Below are 24716 nucleotides of genomic sequence, written 5' to 3' on the forward strand. Positions count from 1 at the left end.
AACTAAATCAGTTTAAAAAATTATAAATTTACAAAAATGTATATAATTAAAATACATAGTTTATGGACAGCATTTAAAAGCAATATACTTTATTAAATATCTTTTCTGAGATCCAGCAACTCAATTTGTTTTTCTTATTTCTTACCCTCTCATCATATTTAAGTCAATCAATATATATTTAGTTAATAATTATAACTATTTGTTCTTATTTCATTTCTGTCACGCGTTCACGCCTTGAGCTTTTATTAAGAAGAAGACGAATACATCATAGAGCTCTTTAGAAGTTAACTATCCTTCAAGTTTGTAATATAAAAGAACCACCTATAATCGCCTTAAAATGAATGAGAAAAACATCAGAAATATTTTTGCCTTTAACATAAACATTTATTTGAATTCATAATCGTTGTCCAGTTCAGTTCGGAATGTGTCGCTTTTTATTTATTTGCCGTAGGTTCCTGCATTGGCAGACGCCTGAGCTGTAGCCACCGAACCACCGAAACCGGGTCCGAAATTGCCATGACCTCCGTGAAGACCTCCATGATGACCTCCGTGTCCACCACCATGTCCGAATCCGCGTCCTCCGAGGCCACCATGTGCGAAGCCGCCATGGCCGCCATGGCCGCCATGAAGGCCACCACCGAGTCCACCACCATGTGCGAAGCCGCCATGGCCTCCAAGACCAGCACCGAGTCCTCCATGACCATATCCTGGGCCAAAGTTGACACCGCCCGATTCAGCTGATGCGGATGCCACCGCATTCGCTTGCGAATGTCCACCATATTGAGCCGAGGCAACGGCCACCAGGACGGAGAGCACAATAAACAGTTTCATTGTTGAGAGCTTGAGATGTATTTTTACACTTAATTGAACAAGTGCCAAGCGCTGCCTTTTATTCAATTCAGCTCCCAGAAATTTGGCACATAAAACAATCATCGGCTACTAATAAGGAGATCAAGCTGGAAAGAGAGGCACGTCTTTATCGTATATGTGTCTGTGTGTGTGACTTCTGGCCTTAATATGCAGCCGTGGAAACAAAAAACAAAGTAGCAAAAAATTAATAAACTCAATTAGTTTGGCCCATAAACAAACTTGAGTACTCCAGTCCGATCAGTTAATGTAACCGGTAAGCAAAAACTTAACGCGCCTCCAAGCTTGTTTATATAATTTGCGGTTTATGCATTTCAATTTTGTTTTGGTTTCTTAACAAGTTCTAAGCCATAGTATTGCCTTTTGCCTGAATTAAGTTGTTTACCTATCAGTTTTTTTTTGCCAATTTGTGTTTTGTTCGATCATATCAAACATGTTTCTAATCATAAGCTCTGTTTAAGACAGTAATAAAAGAGTTATGAATATACATGACTCTCAGAAAATTCCCCTAAAACTCTACGCAGGCATAACAATAGATCGAGCGATGCACTCTTTATTTGAAGTTTATGTTTCAGCTGATAAATGTTGCCAGATCAAGGATCAATTTAAAAATCAGCTGAGTTAGCAAAATATACAAAAATAATGTTATTCGTCTATCTGGTTGTCAAAATTTAAGGCAAGGACTTTTTTGTCGAATTTCGGTTTACCAAGTTTCAGAAGCTGACATTTCATCTTTGAGTTTGGGTAGTAGACTAAATTTCCTATTAAACTCAGAACTGATAATTACTGAGCATCCGCTATTGATCTAAGGATCAATGGGATCAATAATGTTGTTGAGGCTTTGCATATTTCATACTATTCTAAACACACACACGCCCAATTGGTTTTTATAATATTTTTTAATTTAATATATTTTTGGTAAAATTGTCAAAAGTTAAACAGATTTCAAGTTGAATTGTTGAAGGAAACGCATGCGTTTGAATAAAATATTTTGCTGATAACCTCTTAACCTCTAAAGTTATTGGTATTAGAATTAGCATTAGCGTTAGCGTTAGCGTTTGAATTGCTGCCGCCGAGGCCACCACCGAATCCACCGCTTGAAGATGAAGCGCTGGAAGATGCGCTCGCGCTTGAGCTCGAGCCGCCACCACGGTTGCCACCGAATCCGCCAGGACCACCACCGAATCCACCACCGCCAGGACGACCACCGAATCCACCACCGCCAAATCCACCGCCAGGACCACCGCCGAATCCACCGCCAGGACGACCACCGAATCCACCGCTAGGACCACCGCCGAATCCACCAGGACGACCACCAAATCCACTAGACCCACTTTGAGCGTTTGCATTAGCATTTGCATTAGCGCCACTATTACCACCAAAGCCAAATTGTGGTGAAGCTGCGGCCACAGCCAGGATGCACAGAGCGATGAAGATCTTCATGATGTTGAATGTATAAAGTTGTTTACAGACTCAATGATCAAACGTCTCAGCGCAGAGCTTTTATAGTCGAATCCAGCTCATAGTTTGGCCAAATGTCCACATTTGGCCATTCACACATTTAGTTTATGGGCCAAGCCGTATACCAGTTTTCGTTCAAAACCAAAGCATAAATATTTATGAACATTTCTGCACGCCTGTTTATGACAAACCCTTCCGTAGACTTAGACTTGGACGCCTTTATGTTTTATAGCGTAGTTATGGATTCTCATATGCAAATGGTAATAATTTTTAAAGTTGAGTAACTTGTTTGGCCGCGTATCGTAAATATAAACAAACAGTTCTGAAACTAATTTGGTCTGAAACGCTGCTGGGAACATTTCAAATCAGATGTAATATTATGCGTATAAATATGTTCATATCTTCTATATCAATAACTGAAGAAAAACAAAAAGTCAAAACCAAATGGTTATAGTTATTGAGCATCTACTGTATGGTAGATAAATCTAACAATAACGCTATATATCTTTCCTTAGCTATGGAATCTTTACTTTTTGCGATTCATTAATATTATGGAAAGTAATTTTAGATGCGCCAAAATATATGCAGTAGAAACTTGGCAAAAATAATTTGTAAGCAAATTATCTGCTTATCATAAGTAAAATACAATATTTGTGTGCGAAATTTAAATTCAAAATTAGCCACAAATATTTATTTTTGTTTAATGGAGCTAACTCTCAATAATTTGTAATGCTTATTCAATATTCAATAAGCAGCATTAACTCAATAGGTAAAATACAATATTAATGAAGAACACAAACAAGATCGCAAGTTTTCCTTTATTACGGAAATCTAGCAACTGATGTGGACTCATAATATAAGCTATTGAAAAATGTATAGTAACTTTTTGCATATATTAAACATTTTTTAAATAGGATCAAGTGTAAATTATATTTACTTTATATATTTATTAGAACATCAATGCTATCTTTTGATAGAAAAATATGTAAGTATGATATCGTATATTAGAAACATAAACATAATTTTAATAATATGTTATTTTGTCTTATCTGAGACTTAGAAATGTTTTTTTTTTTTTCAAAAATAATAAAAATATAAAGCATATATACTTAAATTATTATATTTATGTTATGTGTGTTTTCTCAAACTCTATTTTTTGAGATAGAATATTAAGTTGCAAGCCCTTTAATTTGTAATGAAAACAAGTATCTTATACAAATAATCATATAGAACTGAGATCGTAATAGACCTAAATATATTAGTAAGAGGCAAGCATAAATAACTAAGAAAGAGAAATGAAAATGATGCTGCCTTTAAGAGTTGGGCTATCAGCTATAAAAAGCTAATTAAAGTGCGGGGCTTGGTATTGGCTCAATTCAATTCCCCATCATCTCATTCATATATCTTCTCTTTTGTGTCTTTTGTGGACATTTGCTAAAGTAAAGAAATCATTCGCTCAAATCAGCTGCACACAAATAGTTTGCATTAATATTTAATGTGTTTTAGTCAAATAACATGCCATGAAATAGATTTTTTAATTTATTTATTTTTTATTTTCTGACTTATTTTATAAAACTTATACGAATTGGATAATCTCTTTAGAAAATGCACCAGGCATTCCCATTAACAGTTTAACCGCGGAAGCCGCCGCCGCCGCCGCCAGATGACGACGCTGAGGCAGATGCTGATGCTGAGGAAGCGCCACCACCGCGACCGCCACCACCAGATGAAGCAGCAGAGGATGCAGCTGCAGATGAGGAGCTGCCGCCACCGCCAAAGCCGCCGCCTCCACGGTTGAATCCAGGGCCACCGCCAAAGCCGCCGCCATAAGGACTAAAGCCACCACCTCCACGGTTGAATCCAGGCCGCCTCCAAAGCCGGGTCTGCCGCCAAAGCCGCCGCCTCCAAAGCCGGGTCTGCCGCCAAAGCCACCGCCGCCAAAGCCACCGCCGCCATATGGTGAGAAGCCAAATTGAGGCAGCGCCGACGCTGCGGCAATCACCAGAGCCAAGACAATCAAAATCTTCATATTTTATAGAATAGTGTGCTGTGTACGCTTTGCAGCTACAAGTTCAACTGATGATCCCATAACAGACCCGATGTGCTATTTATACTTGGCCAAGATGCGTAGCAAATGCCCGTGAAACGTTCGGACTGTGAAATATGGGAGACGAGTCGAGCTGAGTTCGTTAGTTTCCAAAAAAAACCGTTTACCGGTTTTCTTTGCTTTTATTTCTAATTATCGACTTCATCAGCATCAGCATCAGCATCATGAGCATCATTATTGATTTGAATAATATGTTGATCATTTACATATGCGACAGACAGTCGCTTGAGCGGGTGAATCCCCAAATGCTTTTAATGCTTTCGATTGCATTATCATAGAAGTTGAAAGATAACTCTTAATTGCAAGTGTCTTGGCATATGACGCACCTTAATGAAGATCAGTCTGTCTATTCTGATCAACTGACAAGTTCATCTTGAAGAGTTTATTCACCGTCTGTTTGTTTGTTTGTTTATTTGGGTATTTTTTTTTTTGAACTAGCAAAGCGGTTTCAATGGCGACGTTACAAAACAAACAAAGGCGAGCAAAAACTAGAAAACTAGCATAAATTTTATGCTTAAGCTTTTAGCAGGAATAACAAGATATTAATAGAAACTAATTAAAATAATATGCTTGCAGTTTATTCAAACGCTTTGAAAGTTGTTTACAAAATGAGTTTCTTCTCTATCTGCATAAAGTGGAGTCAATTGTGCTTAAGAACTTTCCAACAACAGCTGAGTTGTTGTATATAGAGTTGAGAATCAGGTGCTAATTGTAGCTATGAAAGAAAGCATTTAATTTATGTCAGTGATTTCAGTTTTTGAACATTTTCAAACACAAAGAATCATATTGAACTTTTATACTTTGTTAATCTTTTCGCGTGTGCAACACAAAGCGAACGAAACTTTTTTCAAATATAATTGCTAATTAACCAAAGTCTAGCTCCAGCTCCCATACACTTCAATTGGTTAACAGAAAGCCGGCAAAACCAGTTTCTGTGTCGTCATAACAAAACAGAAAAGAAAGAAAAATTACAAGTAAATAAGCCGAAGCCCAAGCCCAAGCCCAAGCTTGAGTTCTGTCTACAAGCAAAATACTCAAATACTTAGCTGGGGCTTTCGCACTAAGCTGCTGTGAAAATAGTGAGCTGCAAAATAATATAAAATTTGTGATTTTTATTTTTAACAAGTTTTGGCCACTTGTCGTATACTTAATTAGCACTCAAGTGACGGGGAACTACGCTGGCGCTTATAAAACATTTGTTTTGCTTGTTTTTTTATTGTAATTTTAATTTTAATATTGGATTCGTTATGTTTGTAGGCTTACGAACAAATTGTGCAATGTGGAAAGGTTTCAAATCGAAATTAAAGCAAAATTTCTCTGCTACATAAGTAGGCAAGTTTGTCTATTTATACAAAGAGACGGGCAAACACAAATAAAATTGAGAGCGCACAAACCGGTTGGCTAACCAATATTTTGCATTATTGATTTTGCCAAATTAATTTGTTGTTGACTCTTTTTTTTTTTCTCAATTTATTTTTTGTTATTTTTTGTGCTCTTTTGTTTATATAAGCTGCAGGCAAACTTAAAGCCATTTCATTATTGTTATTGACATGTTTGTTCTAGAAAATTGTTTATCGGCTCGTTGGCATAAATTAAAATAGGCTTCATTTAAATAATTAAACAAGCCACAGTTGCAATATTTAAAAACAACTTTATTAAGCAAATATTTAACAGGTTAATGACCAAAATCTAACATTATGTTCCAATGTAAAAAAGATTTGTTTGGCGTTCCATTTGCAGTTTAACCGCGGAAACGTCTATCGAAGGGGTTGCCGCCGCGACCGCCACTGCCGCCGCCGGCAGCTGATGAAGCTGCGGCAGATGCTGCAGAGCTGGCGCCACCACCACGACCGCCAGCGGCTGAAGATGCGGCGGCTGCCGCAGAAGATGAGGAGCCTCCTCGCTGAGGCAGCGCCGAAACTGCAGCGATGACGGCAATCACCAGAACCAAGAAAGCGAAGATCTTCATGTTTTTTAGAATATTGTGCTGTGTACGCTAAGCAGCTTAGAGTGCAACTGATGATTCCCTAACAGATCGCCTGGACTATTTATATTTAATCCAGGTGCGTAAAACGTCATAATCAAAAAAACATTTACCGGTTTACTTTGTTTTAATTTCTAATAATCAGGTTGATCAGCATTAACAGCATTATTATTAAAGCTCGTAAATAGCAGCCGACTAAATTCTAAATATATAAACGCCCCTTCACTCATTTCTTACGAAAAATGCAATAGGTTGAAGTGTTACTTCCACAGCAGCTTCCAGCCCCAGCTGGTGAAATGATTTATTCCCAGTCCATTGCTTGATCATGTTAATGGCCATTACAAAAACCAAGCCGTTCAAGTCGTTGACTTCTTTGCTTCTTGAGCTGTTGTTGTTCCTGTTGCTGCTGCTGTAGTCACAAAAGGAAATTTGGCTGGAACTGCTGTTGCCATTTCATAAATTTATGACTAGACGTCAAGCATAAGTTGTATTTTCTTTTGATTTCGATAACTGTAGCTGCGCTTGAGCATCATGTAGGCAGGTCCATTGAGGACAGGCATTAGATAGAGTCCCCTGTAATCTGTGAAGCGCCCATTGATCATCAAAGGTCTACACCAGCCCTTTAAGCTTGTCGCATGATTTCCTCCAGAGTGTATACAGATAGGATGTTGCTCCGCATTGTTTTGTGAGATGAGATTTGCCACATCGAGCACAATGGATATGTCGACGGCAGATCTTAGCTGCGTGGCCATATTCTTGAGCACTCTTCGATATTGACTCGTTGACAGTTTTGTGATAACATAAATAACATTAATTATAGCGCATGGCTTAATGTTATTGAAAAATGTGTTCAGTTGCTCATCTCGGTTAGTCATCGATCTTGGGCTATGTACCTGAATTTAATTTGTTAATGTGCTATGATGAAGTCTGTTTGGTCATGCAAGTCCAATAAATTTGACTCTCAGCTACAAACAGCTGATCTAGTCTAAGCTCGCACTTTGGCTCAAGCGCTCTCTTCTTTGCGCTTGTAATTACGCGCTCTCTTCTTTGTGCGTGCATTTGGCACTGCACTAATAAAAGCTCTTCTCGCTATCACTAATCTTCTATGATTTTCACTATCGCTAAGAATTATGAGGTTGAGCCTATAATTCTCTATTGACACTTACATTCGATCGTCGCAACTAACAAGTTGAAATTACTCGCTCTAGACTCTCGTAACAGACACATAAGTCTTTAGTTGTTCTCGTAAGCCGGCCGTGCCGCATAATCTCAATTACATATATTCGAAACATTGTAAATTTAACTAAACTGAACACACATAAACCTGCAGATGGCAGTAATAAATCTACATATTATAAAGAAATTCTCGTCGTTTTATAATATAAATTTCGGGCGTTAAATCGCGATTCGCAACATTACAGCTAGCGACAAGTCGTTAGGTCAACAAAGTCCTTTAACTACTATTCTGTGAAGCTTCCTATTTCCATTTTATCAAAGTGGTCAACAATAGCTCCATACGTTGTACAGCCTTTGGAATAGATTTCTGATATTTCTCCTTAACTACTACGTTATTAAATGAGAGCTGAAATAGATCGTTAAGCTTAGTAATGCTTTCAGCTATTTGTGGGGGCTTTTAAGTATAGCGTGGATGATTATTATCATTAGAAGAGCTAGTAGGGTCTTAATTTGTATAAATGTCTACGGCGATGTCCACAATGGAAAACCTGTTTGCCTTCAAAACATATGTACTCTGTTCACCTTCATAGAGCTAGTGGGTGCAGTTGCTTTGTTCCTCTTCTTCATTAGGTTGTTTTGAACATCTGTCAGTCTTTTTGCAGCAATACTGAGTGGAGAGGACGATATTGAGGCAGTTCCATGGTATATTGGAGAGCATTGCCTGAGACAGACACAAGCTGCTGATCTTCGGAGTAGTTATAATGCATGTGGGATAATATCTCTGACGACGGTGCTTTACCTAGGCATGACTTTTTTTATACTTATTCTCAATTCTCTTTGTGTCTTCATTGTTTTAGTTTTATTATTCAGATCGAGGCTAGCCAACGTCATAGCCGAAGCCGGCTAAGAGTATCATAAATGTTTATCGGCTCTTTAGCCAAAATTAAAATAGATTACATTTAAATAATTAAACAAGCCGCCATTGCAGTATTTAAAAACAACTTTATTAAGTTAATTGCAATTATTTAACAGGTTCAATGATGTCAACTGATGGCCAAAATTGTACATTATGTTCAATTGTAAAAGCACTCAACAAAAGTTTTGGAAAACTCAAGTTCCATTAGCAGTTTAACCGGCAGCGGAGAGAATCGCAGAGCGACTGATACCCCCGGAAGATGATCTAGATCCGGCCGATGCTGAAGAGCTGGAGTCACCATCGTGACCGCCAGCACTTGATGCAGCTTCGGCGGCTGCACGGGCAACGGCAGGTGAGACGCCGCCGGTACCACCATATCTGCTTTGAGCCAGCGCCGAAACGAAGGCGATCACCAGAACCAAGAAAAATAAAATCTTCATATTTTATAGAATATCGTGCTGTGTACTCTAAGCAGCTTAGAATGCAACTGATGATTCCCTAATATACCACTTTATTTATATATTTATTTTATATATTTATATTTGCTCCAGATGCGTCATATTCATAGTCAAAAAAACATTTACCGGTTTTCTTTGTTTTAATTTCTAATTATTAGTAGATTATTAAATAGTCAGGTTTATCAGCATTAACAGCGTTATTATTAAAGCACGTAAATAACTAGCAACAAAATTCTAAATATATAAACGCCCCTTCACTCACTTCTTACTTGGCACTTTCACCCAGCAGGCCTTTATTATTGGCCGTATTGCATATTGCAGTCTACAACGGCTGCCAATGTCGTTTATGGTCTAAAATTAAATTACCCGCTTATTTGGCAAACGACACAAGCTTTTCAATTATGTGGCCGTCGGCTAATGAACAGAGCGACATACAGCGATACGCTTTGAATTATTTAATATTAATTAAAATTCTGAAATATTTCATTGGTAGCTGACTAGAAACAATTGCATATTTTCAGGCGATGGCCGCATATAAATTGCGTTTGGCATGCGTTCCCGTTTACAAAATCAATGCAAAACGGTTTAGACAAGAAAACCCACATGAATGGGCATGCAAAAATCTAACTAAGTAAAGTTTTTAATACTTATCACAAGCGCTCAGCCAACTCATAAATACACTTTCCACTTACTGCAAATATTAGTTTACAAACTAATAAAATGCTCAAAATAAAATAAAAAAAAGGAAAAGCAATTAATCATTTTTTAATAAAATCAAGACAAATTTCACTGCTATCGGTTTTATTTTTTTATTACGTTCATATGTCTGAGTAAAGTGCAATTAATAAATTGTCTGAAACTGACCCAAGACCAAATATAGACCTAGAAAATAGACTTAGAATCTATTGATATTAAAAATCGACTAATGCCTCAACACTTGTTATGCGGTTTGGGCTGTTTATGAGAGAGTTTTGCAAAAAATAAACTGTTTATCTCATGCTTATCAAGAAGAGTGATATCAAAATAATGAGCATTTGTATTCCCATTATTGAAAGCCCAATGAACAAAACAATCCTATTCACTGATCAGTATAGCAATTGATAGATCTATGCAAAAGAGCCAGAACAATATACATAAGTAAATAGAGTTCAAAAGAGTGAAATGTATTGGCATAAGTTCTTTCGTATTAGCATTTATTTTATTGCCTGGCATAAATTGCTGCAAGCAAACGCGCGCAATATTGTCAAGTCGACAAGGATAGCCGAGACCAAATGGCAATGGCAATGGCAACAGGGCCAGACAAATAGCAACAGCAACAGCAGTCGACACTGTGTGGCAAACCGCCAGCAAGAGCAAGTGTTTTTAGTAGTTCGTCCGTCCGCCCATCCGTCTGTGTGTCTGTCTATTTAAGGCTGCAACCTCACCTTACTTGCTCCACATGCAACTACTGTCGCTTTATATTGCAAAAGTGCACCACAGGGGTTCATTGTCCTTGTGCAAATTGGTTTGAGTTTATTGCCAATGGCTGTAAGCAGCGGGCCAAGCAGCTGCTCCAAGTTATTCCTCTCTCGCTCTCTGCATGACCATAAAACTGCACTTTGAAGCTGCAGAAAGTTTGCTTAAGATTTCAATTTGTAGCAATAGTGCAATTGCCTTGCAACGTGGCAGCGTGGCAAGCAACTTAGCTACTAATGATAAATGCTTGCCGAATGCCACAAAACTGCAATTGAGTCGTCGCTAGCGCCATTTAAGAGATTTATAACACCAACTCTGTTATCAATGTCTTTAAACTCCCAAGCAACTGCAACTGTAATAAAACTGTTTATTGCTAAAGTCCTAGTCCTATTAAGGATAACATATGCAAGACAAGAAATCTCTACAGGTGCGGCAGCTGCTGTCTTCAAAGCCATGATTACTTTAATGCCACAATAAAATGCAAGTTAGTAGATTTTATGTGCTGCATGCAAACCGGATCTATTAACCATATGCATTAGCCATGACGGCTGCCGCTTGGCAATGCAAATTAATTGATAATTAGATAACATGAGTTGAGTATTCTGTTAATCTACCAAGCATTTGCAAGATTTATTTTAGTAGTAATATAAGTGATAGTGCTAGTAATAATAATTAACTATAGTCTGGCTGATAATAAAAATTGTGAGATTTGTTGCGCAGCCGAAGATTAAGCTTCAAATTCTAAGCTTCAAATTTTTATCTAGCTCAGACTATTGAAATACGTAATTGTGTGTACTTTAGTTATTATCAATATTCTACTTTCAGCTATATTATTTCCAATAAATTCAAAGATTATAGAGCATACAAAATATGTATTGCAAACAAAGTTAAAAGTTGTTCGTTGGTAGATTTATGATATTTATACTATACTATATATTATCTGGAATTTAGCATATATGCTTATTTTTGTGTGTTTAAAATACGCAAGTTCTGATGACACCCAAGTTCGTTTCATTAAAAATAGATTTGAAAAACGATACACATTATTAAAGCCATTTAGATATTGAAAACGCATTGATCTTTTGATTAGAGAGAAGTAAATATCTAAATTGAACAGTAAAGTAACCAACTATCAATAATTCGTAAGACACATTATGTCAAAGTACATCTAAGTGCTATATCTTTAGTACATTATGTTTTTAAATCGACAATTTTCACAATGAAGAACCACCAACTCGTTATCCTGTCAAACTGACTTGTTCTTTAAAATGAATTGTTTATATTGTCAAAATATATTAAATAAATACTTAGCAAATTTTATATACATAAACGAGCTGTCGCCCTGTAATTGTTTATAAGAAGATTATTTTTGAATATATTTAAAAAAATGTTTATTTTGGACAAACATTGTTTTAGTGGAGCGCATTACTTGAATTGCAGTTGTGTCAAAACTAAAAAGGCTTCCGGTCCATTCATTCTAGAATAGCCTGGGACAGGACTTGCCTTAGCAGCATATGCGATAGCTTCTATGAAGAGACCGAACAATGAATAAGTGCGTAGCAAGCAGAAGGCAACGCCCATCCTTTAATTACAGGTTACCCAGTCTATTAGCGCTTGATTTATACAAGTTAATTAACACGTTCAACATGCACTCGCTCTCTCTTACTCTTTTGCTTTGTTTCTCTCTCTCACCCTGGCCGACTACCTATGTCAACAGGCAGACAAAAAGCACAATTAAACCCTTTGAAAAGGCACAGACAAAGGCAAACAATATACACAAGCCTACAACAAATGTCAAATGGGGTTGGGAGAAGGGCTGCTGCACATCCTGGTGAGAGTGTTGTGAAGGTCAAGCCACAACAAAAAGCGAGCGAGCAAACCCCTCTTAGCCTTGAGCTTAACTCTAGATTTATTGGATATTGTCGCATAGATTTTGAGGCAACATTTTATCGCCAGACGCCCAAGATAAACGCCATAAACAATTGTCTGCTAGTAAATTGCAGCCAATAAAGACAAGTTGTTTGACAGCAGCAGCAACAGCAAAAGCAACAGCAAGCGAGTGAGAGTGAGTGCTGCAAACATATTTAGACTTTACTTAAGTAAATTATTGCAAAAATCGACGACGGAAGCGCAAATGGGCGCAAAAATGTCATTAAGCCAGCCAACGACAGGATAACAGGCAAAGGATGCGACTTGCCCTGAGCCTTGAGCATTGACAGTGCGGGCAAGTTGTTGTTTCCGCTTCCGTTATGCTGAGGTCCTTTTGAAATGTCGACGACGACGACGGCAGCCAAGACTGCCAACTCATCCTTCGGCAACAAGTGCTCAGCTCATTTGCGACAAATATTTGTTTAGCCCTTTTTGCACCCAGGCAACGATTACGAACAGCAGTCTGAGTTTTGTTTATTTTTCAGCGACTTTGTAGACTGATATTGGATTGGGGGAGTGTTGGCTGTTTGTCTGTCTGTCTGCTTGCTAATTTCCATAAAGCATTTTCCACAGCCAACAAATGCATTGAAGCAATTGGCAATTGGCAATAATGCAACTATGACGCTCTGAGAAACATTTAAAAGTCAATGCAGCCAACTCAGCAGCACACAATGCTTGTCAGCGCTTTGGCTGCCTCCAAGCTCATAATTCTTCAGCGGATTGAAATTTCTGCAATGAATGCGAAATTCTTTTGATGATAAATGACGCTCAACGCTCAAACGATTTGTTGCCCTCCCCTCCCCCACGCGCGCAATAAGACAGAAATTTATGCGAATTTGTAATGCAATTCATAAGCCGCAATTGCAGTCAGCTTCAGTTGACAATTTATGGCCAGCAGATAAACGGCCAACCTAATAAAAATTGGCTAAAATAACTTAGCCTGCTTATTAGCGCATTTAAGTAGTAGCCCGTTGAATATTTTATAAGAAAATCAGTTTCATTAACATTTATATAGAGCGATTTATAAACTGATTCAAATTGTGCGATAAAGATTTTACGCAAATTAATAATTTCAAAGCGCAGCTGCGCGCATCGCGGATAAGCCCGAACTTTCAAGTGGTCAGATCATTAATTACGTGCCCAAACGAAGTTAAAGGTATATTCTATAAAATGATATAAAATTTGATATATTAATAATAAATATTCTTATTATTATATTAATGTGAACTAATACATGTTTTATGTCTATATTGTGAACGTATTTTTTATGTTTAGCTGAAGTTTTAGTTCTGACACCGTAAAATGCCACAATTGACCAAAGTGTTTGTCTGGCTTTAAAGGTTATTTACTTATTGTGCTGTTGCTCTGTCTTCGTGTGTCGTGTTAAACTTTCCAAAACTATTTGTTAATTTATTAATAGTTTTTATTTTGTATAATATTCCCTTGCATTACATTTTAAAAGGGTGTTTTTTTACGTTCTTATGTCTTAAAATTATTGTGCGGCGAAAAGGGAAGCGCATTAGAAAAACAAAAAAATTTATTGAAAGGCTAGAAGCGAGCATCATAAAACTGAGTGAGCTAGCAAAGCGAATTGGAGCATATGTAAAAGGATTATAACGTTTTGGTTAAAATACAATCGCACGCTATTGTCAATTGTGCAACATCACTCTGATTATGCGCTTATTTCGATAGGAGAGTTTTCTGAAAAAGCTGCCGAATCCAAAAATAAAGAGTACTAGAAAAATGATTTTACTTTAATATTTAATAGTATTTAAACCTTGTTTGGCAGACATATTGATGAGCAGTTGCACAGGAATCATCGTTAAAACCATAACCATTGACGTCACAATACGTCACACACTCTTCAATGCTGTAACCATTATCGTTATTGGGTTCGCCTGGAATCCATTTCTCAAAGGGTACAGCTGAACCATCGTGGGATGCCACAAACTTTCGGTTGTTGCCAACGCAGTTGATGCCCATCCAAACACCACCAACATAATTATCAGCAAAAGATATGCCTATTTCTTTCATATAATTCGTGCTAATTTCACGATCATTTTCATCATCAAATATCATTAGGGACGCATGCATAGCTCGACATCTGCGATCAGCCTCAAACCAATTAACCTGCAAATAAATTTATTTTTAAAATATTTTGTAGTTATAAAAGCCATAAGACAGATTACCTTCTCCAAGGACCCATTATAGCACTTTTCGCCAACTTTCTTGAAGCCTGGTGGACAGCCCCACGCCTGCAGTCCTACAATAAGACTTAGAACAACAAATATACAATATTGCCTCTGCATGTTTCCAACTGATGGCTCCATATAACGACAGGCGTATTTATACCAATCAAACAATGGGAGTTAATCTACATAATTTTTACGGGCTATCTTATCTTATTATATTGTATTATTCTTATATAAAGCATCAGAATTTTTCGCAAGAAATATATTTTATATTTATCTATTCATATAGTTTTTTTTTTAATATAGCAAGATTCTTAATTATTAATTCGTAAAAAACAATTCAACTTTCTCTATTTGTAGGTCAACAATTTTTTCACCTTTTTGCTGCGACTTATATTACATTTGATTGCAATTTTATCATTATCAATTTAAATTACATATCTTTTAGCTCTATGCTATATGTTTTTGTAAGATACATTCACATTGTTTTAATGCTTACAAACCAGAATTGAAGTACAATAAGAATTAACCAAGTCGGATAAAATTAATTACACTAGACTGCAATTTATATCACAACTTAATTATGCAGTATAATTTGTTATCTTGACTCGAGTTCGTTAGTAAAGCTTCAGTTGACAATTTATGACCAGTAGATAAGCGGCCAACCAAATATAAATCACATCAAATAACTTGGGCTGCCCATTTACTTATAAGTTCGTAAGAAACAAATTATTAATATTTATATTAAAGAATTTAAAAATTAGTTGAAATTTTTTTAGCAAAATATATAATTTGATTATACTCAAATATTTAATAGAACTTAAATCTTGTTTGGCAGACATATTGATGAACTTTTGTACAGGAATGATCGTTTAAACCATAACCTTTGACGTCAGAATACGCTACACACTCTTCATTCCCTTTATCGTTATTGGGTTCGCCTGGAATCCATTTCTCAAAGGGTATAGCTGAACCATCGTGGGATGCCACGAACTGTCGGTTGTTGCCAAAGCAGTTGATGCCTATCCAAGCACCCCCATTGTAATAATCAGCAAAAGATATGCCCATGTCTTTCAAATAATTCGTGCTACTTTCGCGATCATTTTCATCATCAAATATCATGAGGGAGGAATGCATAGCTCGACATCTGCGATCGGCCTCAAACCAATTAACCTGCAAATAAATATATTTTTAAAATTTGTTGTACTTATAAAAGTTTAAGCCAGATTACCTTTTCCAAGAACACCTTATAGCACTTTTCACCAACTTTCGTAAAGTCTGATGGACAACCCCACGCCTGCAGTCCTACAATAAGACTTAGTACTACAATTATACAATATTGTCTCTGCATGTTTCCAACTGATGACTCTATACAACGCCAGGCGCATTTATACTAAGCAAACGATAGCACTTAATCTATTTCAGGAGATACAACATGTTTGCAGGCTATCTTATCTAAACAAAAGCTTCAATTCTTTTTATTTTTTACAATAAATCACTCAACAGTCAGTAGATAGTTTTAAATTACTTAAAATAACTTATGCTGCTTATTTTCTCAATGATTTATTGGTTCGTACAAAACAAATTATTAATATTTATATCAAGGAATTTAAACATTATTTGTTTTTCCTTGGTAATTAAGATTTTAACATAATTAATAATTTGATTTTAGCTCCAATAACTATTTATATGAACTATTTAAAAGTATTTCCATCTTGTTTGGCAGACATATGGATATGGCCTTTCGACACAGACGCCATCGTTAAAACCAAAATACTCTACATAAGAGTACACTAAACACTCTTCTATGTCTCTGGAATTATCGGGTTGGCCTGGAAGCCATTTCTCAAACGGTAGAGCTGAACCATCGTGGGATAGCACAAAGTTTCGGTTGTTGCCTAAGCAATTCATGCCCATCCAAACACCACCTCTAAACCCGTTATCAAAACTTATACCCAAGTCGTTGAGATATTTCGTACTGGCGATACGATCTGCTTCATCATCAAATGTCATTAGGGACGCATGCATAGCTCGACATCTGCGATCAGCCTCAAACCAATTAACCTGCAGATAAATATATTTTTTATAATAATTTTTCGTACTTATAAAAACCATAAGCCAGATTACTGTTTCCAATGACCCACTATAGCACTTTTCTCCAACCAGCGTGAAGCCTGATGGACAGCCCCACGCCTGCAGTCCTACAATAAGACTTAGTACAACAAATATACAATATTGTCTCTGCATATTTCCAACTGATAGTTCCATGCAGTTGCAGTCGTATTTATACCTAGCAAGCCCTGATACTCAATTTTATTTCAAGAGGAGCAATATATGCCTAGCTTGTCTTAGTATACACTTACATATGTCTAAGTACTTATTGGAAAAAAAACTTATATATAATTATAAATTATATATATAAAAATGCAATCTCTTTCCTAAACACTTTTAAACAATTAATCAACAAGACTTAAATCGAAAAGCCCTTGCTTGCTTGCAATTGATAAGAATCAATAGTTGGCTCAATTAGTTCCGATACTCAAATGCTACAATTTACATAACTTATATAATTTATTCTCTTTTCTATAAAAGTTTTTATGGTGGCTGATCCACAGCATCATTATTGAAATGGAAGCCCCTTTAATGGCGCATTATTTGCGATCAATTGACTTATATATAAAGTGTTAAAATATATACCTCAACGAAATAAATATTGATAAGCCAATGTTTTGTCAATCAAAAGCAACTACACCGTTACTTTTTGCGACTCAAGACAGTAAAAGTTGAAAGCAGCTATCTTATCATTCAATGCCCGCGCGTTTATTTTGTTTCGCTTTTAATAATCAATTACTCATAAAGAATACTTGATAATCTTGCTTAAAGGTTAACAACACTGCCTAGGTTAACAAATTTAATTATTGTCGTTTCTCCCCAGGGATCCTGCCACTAAAACGAAATGAATGAAATTCAATTTTCTCTTTTTTGTTTAACAATTGAGCGCTTTGTGCTTTGGTTGAAATCAATTGCTTGAGCCCGAAATCACTTTCATTACTTATGCAGTTTCCAATCAATTCTCAATTTGCCAACTTTGTAAAGAATATTGGCTTGAAGACTCAAATCTAATCAAAGCAGTCCATAAATTCCAAAAGCGTTTGCCAAACTCTGCTGTGCACTTGCACTTGGCTTGGTCCAGCGACTGCTGCTGCTGCTGCCCCCATCAACTTTACTAATTAATTGTGCACTTGAGAATTTTTAAGTAAACTGCATAAAGGACTAAAACTTGCCAAAGGACTAAACAGCAAACAAGTGCAGTAAAGTGTGTGTGTGCTTTTAGTAAGGTATGAGCGCTGGCAAAGTTGATGCGCAAATAAACTAACAATTTTCCCCTACTTAATTAACAAAATTGTTTTAAGTGAGGCAATGTTACCAGCATTAACATTGTTGCTAGATTCATCATTATTGTGAGCATTGACAGACTAAGCAAACAACAGTGAAGTGTCCACAGGATCCCAGGGGAGCACAATAATTTAATTTGTTAACCTAGGCAGTGCTGTTAGTTTTAAAGCGAGATTATTTTCTTTTGCAATTGACTATGAAAAACGGAACAAAATAAACGCTAGGGTATTTGCTTGAATGATAAGATAGCTGCTGTAGTTATTGTCGAAAATATTTGTGGTAGGCATAATTATATTTTTATGATGATTATTGCGCACTCTAGTGTAATAAACTTGTTGTAATTCAAACAGTCCCTTACAAAAAATGAATTTTAGTTGCAATAAGTACTGAGATATATTTAGTATGTGTGTATCCTATGATAAGAAGATATATAATAATAGTAAAGATGTGGTCTTCAATAAAGATTAGGTGCCACGGCTTGTTAGGTATAAATTAGGCTGCAGCTGCATGGAACCAGCAGTTGGAAACATGCAGAGACAATTCTGTATAATTGTTGTTCTAAGTCTTATTGTAGGGCTCCAAGCCTGGACCTGTCCATCAGGCTTCACGCTTGTTCGTAACAAGTGCTATAGTGGATCCTTGGAAAAGGTAATCTTGTTTATCGTTTTTAACAGTACAACAAATTTAAAACAAATATTTGTTTGAAGGTTAATTGGTTTGAGGCTGATCGCAGATGTCGTGCTATGGATGCCTCCCTAATGACATTTGATAATGAATATGATCGAATCATTAGCACGAATTATATGAAAACCATAGGCATATCTTTTGATTACAAATTTTTTGGTGGTGTTTGGATGGGCATCAACTGCCTTGGCAAGTCCCGACAGTTTGTGGCATCTCACGATGGTGGACGTGTGCCCTTTGTGAAATGGCTTCCATTACAACCCGATAATGCTAACGGTAGAAGCACTGAAGAGTGTGTAGCGTATTCTGACGTCAATGGTTACGGCTTTAACGATGATTCCTGTGCAACTGCTCATCAATATGTGCCAACTAAGGTTTTAGTACTAGTTAAATATTTAAAGTCAGAAGCGCGCATTAATCGTGGTGAACGCAGCTCCGTAGCCCATAGCACATAATACTATTAAGCTTACATTTAAATATAATATTTGTTTTGTGTATATGAATAAACAATTTTAAGTTAGCGCGCCAGCTGCGTGAATTCACTCTAAAAGTGGCGGTGTACGCTTATCTACTGGTCATAAATTGTCAACTGAAGTCGAGATAACAAATTATACTGCACAATTAAGTTGTGATGTATATTGCAGTCTAGTCTAATTAACTTTATCCGACTTGGCTAATTCTAATTTTTCTTCAATTCTGATTTGTAAACCTTAAAACAATGTGAATGTATCTTACAAAAACATATAGCATAGAACTAAAAGATATGTAGTAGGCATAGATTTATTTTGATGATGATAAAATTGCAATCAAGTGTGAAGTTGTTGATCAGTATTTGTTTTTTTTCGCTCGATTTAAAACTCATTTTAACGTGCACCCCGTTTTCTATATTGAAAATTGAAATGTAAATAATTGTTAAGTTACAATCGGCCGAAAACATGACTAGGCAATTGTGTCATTTTTTTCAGATTTTTAAAGATTTTTGTAATGCCCTATATCGTTTTTTCGATTTTTGGTGGAGGGGGGAGGAAATTAAAAAACAAAAATAAAAGCGTAGTGTCCTGGATATAGGAGCACCCATATACCAAATTTGGTTGCTCTAGTCCTTACAGACGGACATACGTCACTCATGACAGACGGACGACAGATGGGCATGGCTATATCAACGAGCTCGTAGAGCTGATCAAGAATATATATAGCTTATGGATTTCTGTCACGCCTCCTTCTCCCTGTTACATACATTTGCACAACCTAATAATACCCTTTTCCATTTTTTACAAAAATGTCAAAGAGTATAAAAATAGGGGAGTAGTTGCTTTTGATTGAAAAAACCATTGGCTTATCAATATTGATTTCGCTGAGGTATATATTGTAACTCTTTATATATAAGTCAATTGATCGCAAATAATGTGCCATTAAAGGGGCTTGCATTTCAATAATGATGCTGTGGATCAGCCACCATAAAAACTTTTATAGAAAAGAGAATAAATTATATAAGTTATGTAAATTGTAGCATTTGAGTATCGGAACTAATTGAGCCAACTATTGATTCTTATCAATTGCAAGCAAGCAAGGGCTTTTCGATTTAAGTCTTGTTGATTAATTGTTTAAAAGTGTTCTGTAAGAGAACGTTTTTATAATTATATATTTAAGTTAGTGCTAGTTATAGTCACAACCTCTTCGACATATGTAAGTGTATACTAAGACAAGCTAGGCATATATTGCTCCTCTTGAAATAAAATTGAGTATCAGGGCTTGCTAGGTATAAATACGACTGCAACTGCATGGAACTATCAGTTGGAAATATGCAGAGACAATATTGTATATTTGTTGTACTAAGTCTTATTGTAGGACTGCAGGCGTGGGGCTGTCCATCAGGCTTCACGCTGGTTGGAGAAAAGTGCTTAATGTGGGTCCTTGGATAAAGGTAACTGGCTTAGTGTTTTCTTATAAGTACGACAAATTAGTTAATAAAAACATATGTATCCCTGCATTTAAATTGGTTTGAGGCTGATCGCAGATGTCGAGCTATGCATGCCTCCCTAATGATATTTGATGATGAAAATGATCGTAAAATTAGCACGAATTATATGAAAGACATAGGCATATCTTTTGCTGATAATTATAATGGGGGTGTTTGGATAGGCATCAACTGCTTTGGCAACGACCGACAGTTTGTGGCATCCCACGATGGTTCAGCTGTACCCTTTGAGAAATGGATTCCAACACAACCCGATAATAATGGCAATGAAGAGTGTATAGCGTATTCTGATGTCAAAGATTATGGTTTTAACGATCTTACATGTACACATAAACATCAATTTGTGTGCCAAACAAGATTTAAATACTATTAAATATTTAAATAAAATCAAATATTATTAAAATCTTATTCACGCTACAGCATAAACAAATCCAATTAATTTTAAATTCTTTAATAGTGTGAATATTAGTAGAAATTTGATTCTTTCGCATTAACAATCAATGAGCTAATAAGCAACCCAAGTTTTTTTTTAGTAAATAAAAAGAATTATTTTGGTCGTTTATTTGCTACCCATAAATAGTCAACTAAAGCTTTACTAAGATTTTGAGTCCAGTTAACAAATTACACTGCAGCATTTAGTTGTGCTATGTATTGCAGTCTAGTGTAATTAACTTTATCCGTCGAGGCTAATTCTAATTGTACATCAATTCTGACTTGTAAGCATAAAAACAATGTGAATGTATCTTAAAAAAAACAAATAGCATATAACTAAAAGATATGTAGTTTATTTTGATAGTGATATAAAGCTGAAAAAATTGTTCACCTAAAAACAGAGAAAGTTGCATTGTTTTTTACGAATTAATAATTAAGAATCATGCTAATAAATGATTTGCAAACAGCAGAAGCAATAATAAAAAAATATATATATAAAATATAATATTGTTTATAAAATATATTTCTTGCGAAAAGTACAGACGCTTAATACAAGCATAATACAATATTATAAGACAAGATAGCCCGTAAAAATGAAGTTGTAGATTAACTCCCATTGTTTGATTGGTATAAATACGCCTGTCGTTTTATGGAGCCATCAGTTGGAAACATGCAGACACAATATTGTATATTTGTTGTTCTAAGTCTTATTACAGGACTGCAGGCGTCGGGCTGCTCATCAGACTTCACGAAAGTTGGTGAAAAGTGCTATAAGGCGTTGTTGGAAAAGGTAATCTGTCTTATGGTTTTTATAAGTATAACAAATTTTAAAAATATATTTATTTGCAGGTTAATTGGTTTGAGGCCGATCGCAGATGTCGAGCTATGCACGCCTCCCTAATGATATTTGATGATGAAAATGATCGTGAAATTAGCACGAACTATATGAAAGACATGGGCATATCTTTTGCTGATAATTATAATAATTGTGTTTGGATGGGCATCAACTGCTTTGGCAACAACCGACAGTTTGTGGCATCCCACGATGGTTCAGCTTTGCCCTTTGAGAAATGGCTTCCAGGCGAGCCCAATAACGAAAAAGGCAATGAAGAGTGTGTAGCGTATTCTTACGTCAATGGTTATGGTTTTAACGATCATTTCTGTGCATCTTCTGCTCATCAATATGTCTGCCAAACAAGGTTTAAATACTATTAAACAAGGCTTAAATATTATTAAATATTTAAGTAGAATCAAATTATTACTTTTTTTTTAAATTTACCCCAGCTAAAAAAATTTCAACTAATTTTAAAATTCTTTGATATAAATATTAATAATTTGTTTCTCATGGACTAATAAATCAATGAGTTAATAAGCAGCCTACGGTATTTTAAGTAATTTTTATTAGGTTGGACGCTTATCTACTATCCATAAATTGTTAACTGAAGATTTACTAACGAACTCAAGTCAAGATAACAAATTATACTGCATAATTAAGTTGTGATATATATTGCAGTCTAAAGTAATTAGCTTTATCCGACTTGGCTCATTCTAATTGTACTTCAATTTTGTTTTGAAAGCGTTAATGCAATGTAGGGGAGGGGGGGGGTGGAAGGAAGGGGAACATATAGTATAGAAGATAATCTATCAGTGGAGGTAGGGATGGTAAATTAAGGAGGCAGAAGTTAGTGGTTTGGATGGGAGGTGTGTGAAATGCAGTGCGAAGCGGGTCATAATGAGTCGAGAAGAGGGAGGGGAAGATGTTGTATGGCGTCTATAGAAGGCAGAAAGAACTGCATTGTTTTTTAAGAATTATCAAATCCACATCTTGTTTACAAATTTGCAAAAAACAGGGGCAGACATTTGTACTAAAAATTTAATTTTTTTAAGAGCGCCCATGTCGGCAACTCTTAATTTATATACTATATCGTTTGAGTATACTGTAGGTCTTTATGATTTATACATTTGAGCTAAGAGAGATGTTGTTTCAGAGTCATAAAAAGAAAACAAATTGCTAAGTTTTTTTAAATTCCAAAACAAAGCCCAAATGCACAATGGAAAAAGGTCTACAAATCTTAGGTGTAGTTGCAAAGATTAAAATTAATTACAAAAATGTAGAAAATTTCTAATTCCTCTGATAATTTTAAACTGATAAGATCAATAAATAAAGAGAATGGGCTCGATTAATTGGTTGGACAGCCGCATGATAAAAAGGTTTTGTGATTATTTTATTTATATATTATTTTTACAATAAATCAATCACTTATACTTAGTTACATACAACAAAGATAGCAAATAGAAACCTGTGCGCGAAAACAATAAAAATCATAGCTAATCACAGATAATAATTATTAAAGATTTATAGAAAATAACTCAAAAATAATAATTATCGCTGTTGAAAATCAAAGCAATCAATAATTAGTATTTTGATATTTTTAAAATAAAGCTTATAATGATTAAAATCGACGCTTTTTGCCAATAAGTTTAATAATAATTCTGGAACTAATGCAATTTATTCTATTTTTTATATAACGAGCTTTTACTTCTTTTGTGCGAGTTTATTGTTTCTAGACTGTATTAAAAATAAATTTGAATACATGTACAATTAGTATTAGAGACATATGTTATTTAAAGGGTGAATTCCAAAACAATGTCGAAATGCCCACATTTGAAATGTTTAGTGATAAACTTGCGCTCTGCTCAGCTTTAGAGCTTTAAAGGATTCAATTAAATTACAACAAAGTAGAAAATTTCTAATTCCTCTGATAATTCCAACCTGATAAGATCAATAACAAAAGTATATAAAGCAAGAATAGACTCGATACATTTTAGTAAGCGAATGGTGGACAGTCGCATGATGTATAAGTTTTGTATTCTTGTGATTTTGCTGCAATTGTGGCACTCAACTGTGTCTTTGAACTCGCTTGAAACTTTAAATCAAAGCGGTAAGTAAAAAATCTATTCCTTATGATTTTAGTATGATAAAAACATATTATTCTAGTTTCCGTGACATCACGTGCAGCTGAGTGTCAAACAAGCTTTCCCATTCAAATTGGTAGCAAGTATTATCGCGTTGAGACGGAAAAGAAAGCTAATTGGTTCCAGGCGGCTAACAACTGCCGCAAGTTGGGCGGTTATCTGCTTAACATTGAGAGCAGTGAAGAAATGGATAAGCTTCTATCTATAATACCGGACATTCAATATTGGACATCTTCAAATTGTTTGGCTGTTTTTTCGGACTTTGTGTCGATTGCAACTGGAGCGCCCATGCCTTATATGAGATGGACTCCCGGTGAGCCAAACAATCAAGGTGGGAATGAGCGGTGCGTTGAAATAACAAAGCAGCGTTTGAATGATAAAGTATGTGAGACGGAACTTAATTACATATGTCAAGCTAAATTTGTTTGAAAGATATTAGAAATACAAAAGAATATCACAATTAAATCAAATGAAATCAAAAAATAAAATATTCTGTATTATTATGCATTAACTTAAACTAAAAAAAACTTTGTTTATTCAGTTTATCAAGCAAACTACCAAACTTTAAACATATTGGTAAATTGCTTGAAAATTTAATTCTTATATCACAGCGTGCTTGATATATTTATATGCAAGTTCCTCTATATTAGCTCTTCACCGGACTCTATGCTGCGCTGTCTGTTGTGGCCTTTCCTGGGAGTTCCA

At 35.7% G+C, this 24716-nt stretch overlaps 4 protein-coding genes across 4 annotated transcripts; all 4 read right to left on the bottom strand.

Moving 5' to 3' along the window:
- Positions 1–360: 360 nt before the first annotated feature.
- On the bottom strand, positions 361–2310 carry LOC108607897 (glycine-rich protein DOT1-like). The gene is made up of 2 exons (XM_017999007.2): positions 1878–2310; positions 361–902 (listed from the first exon to the last, which is right to left on the bottom strand). The coding sequence occupies exons 1-2, from the start codon at positions 2308–2310 to the stop codon at positions 439–441; spliced, it is 897 nt and encodes a 298-aa protein (XP_017854496.1). The 3' UTR covers positions 361–438.
- Positions 2311–3784: 1474 nt separating this feature from the next.
- On the bottom strand, positions 3785–4357 carry LOC108602188 (protein spalt-accessory-like). Its single transcript, XM_017990236.2, has 2 exons — positions 4037–4357; positions 3785–3793 (listed from the first exon to the last, which is right to left on the bottom strand). Exons 1-2 carry the CDS (start codon positions 4355–4357, stop codon positions 3785–3787), a joined length of 330 nt encoding a protein of 109 aa, XP_017845725.2.
- A 9740-nt stretch (positions 4358–14097) lies between these two features.
- Positions 14098–14657, bottom strand: LOC108594609 (C-type lectin lectoxin-Lio3). Its single transcript, XM_017979756.2, has 2 exons — positions 14543–14657; positions 14098–14483 (listed from the first exon to the last, which is right to left on the bottom strand). Exon 2 carries the CDS (start codon positions 14445–14447, stop codon positions 14115–14117), a length of 333 nt encoding a protein of 110 aa, XP_017835245.2. The 5' UTR covers positions 14448–14483; positions 14543–14657; the 3' UTR covers positions 14098–14114.
- Positions 14658–15323: 666 nt separating this feature from the next.
- Positions 15324–15901, bottom strand: LOC108605627 (C-type lectin mannose-binding isoform). Its single transcript, XM_017995414.2, has 2 exons — positions 15777–15901; positions 15324–15718 (listed from the first exon to the last, which is right to left on the bottom strand). The coding sequence occupies exons 1-2, from the start codon at positions 15894–15896 to the stop codon at positions 15356–15358; spliced, it is 483 nt and encodes a 160-aa protein (XP_017850903.1). The 5' UTR covers positions 15897–15901; the 3' UTR covers positions 15324–15355.
- Positions 15902–24716: the final 8815 nt, after the last annotated feature.

This window comes from Drosophila busckii, chromosome 2L (assembly GCF_011750605.1).
Source record: "Drosophila busckii strain San Diego stock center, stock number 13000-0081.31 chromosome 2L, ASM1175060v1, whole genome shotgun sequence".
In the NCBI taxonomy this organism is placed as follows: Eukaryota; Metazoa; Arthropoda; class Insecta; order Diptera; family Drosophilidae; genus Drosophila; species Drosophila busckii.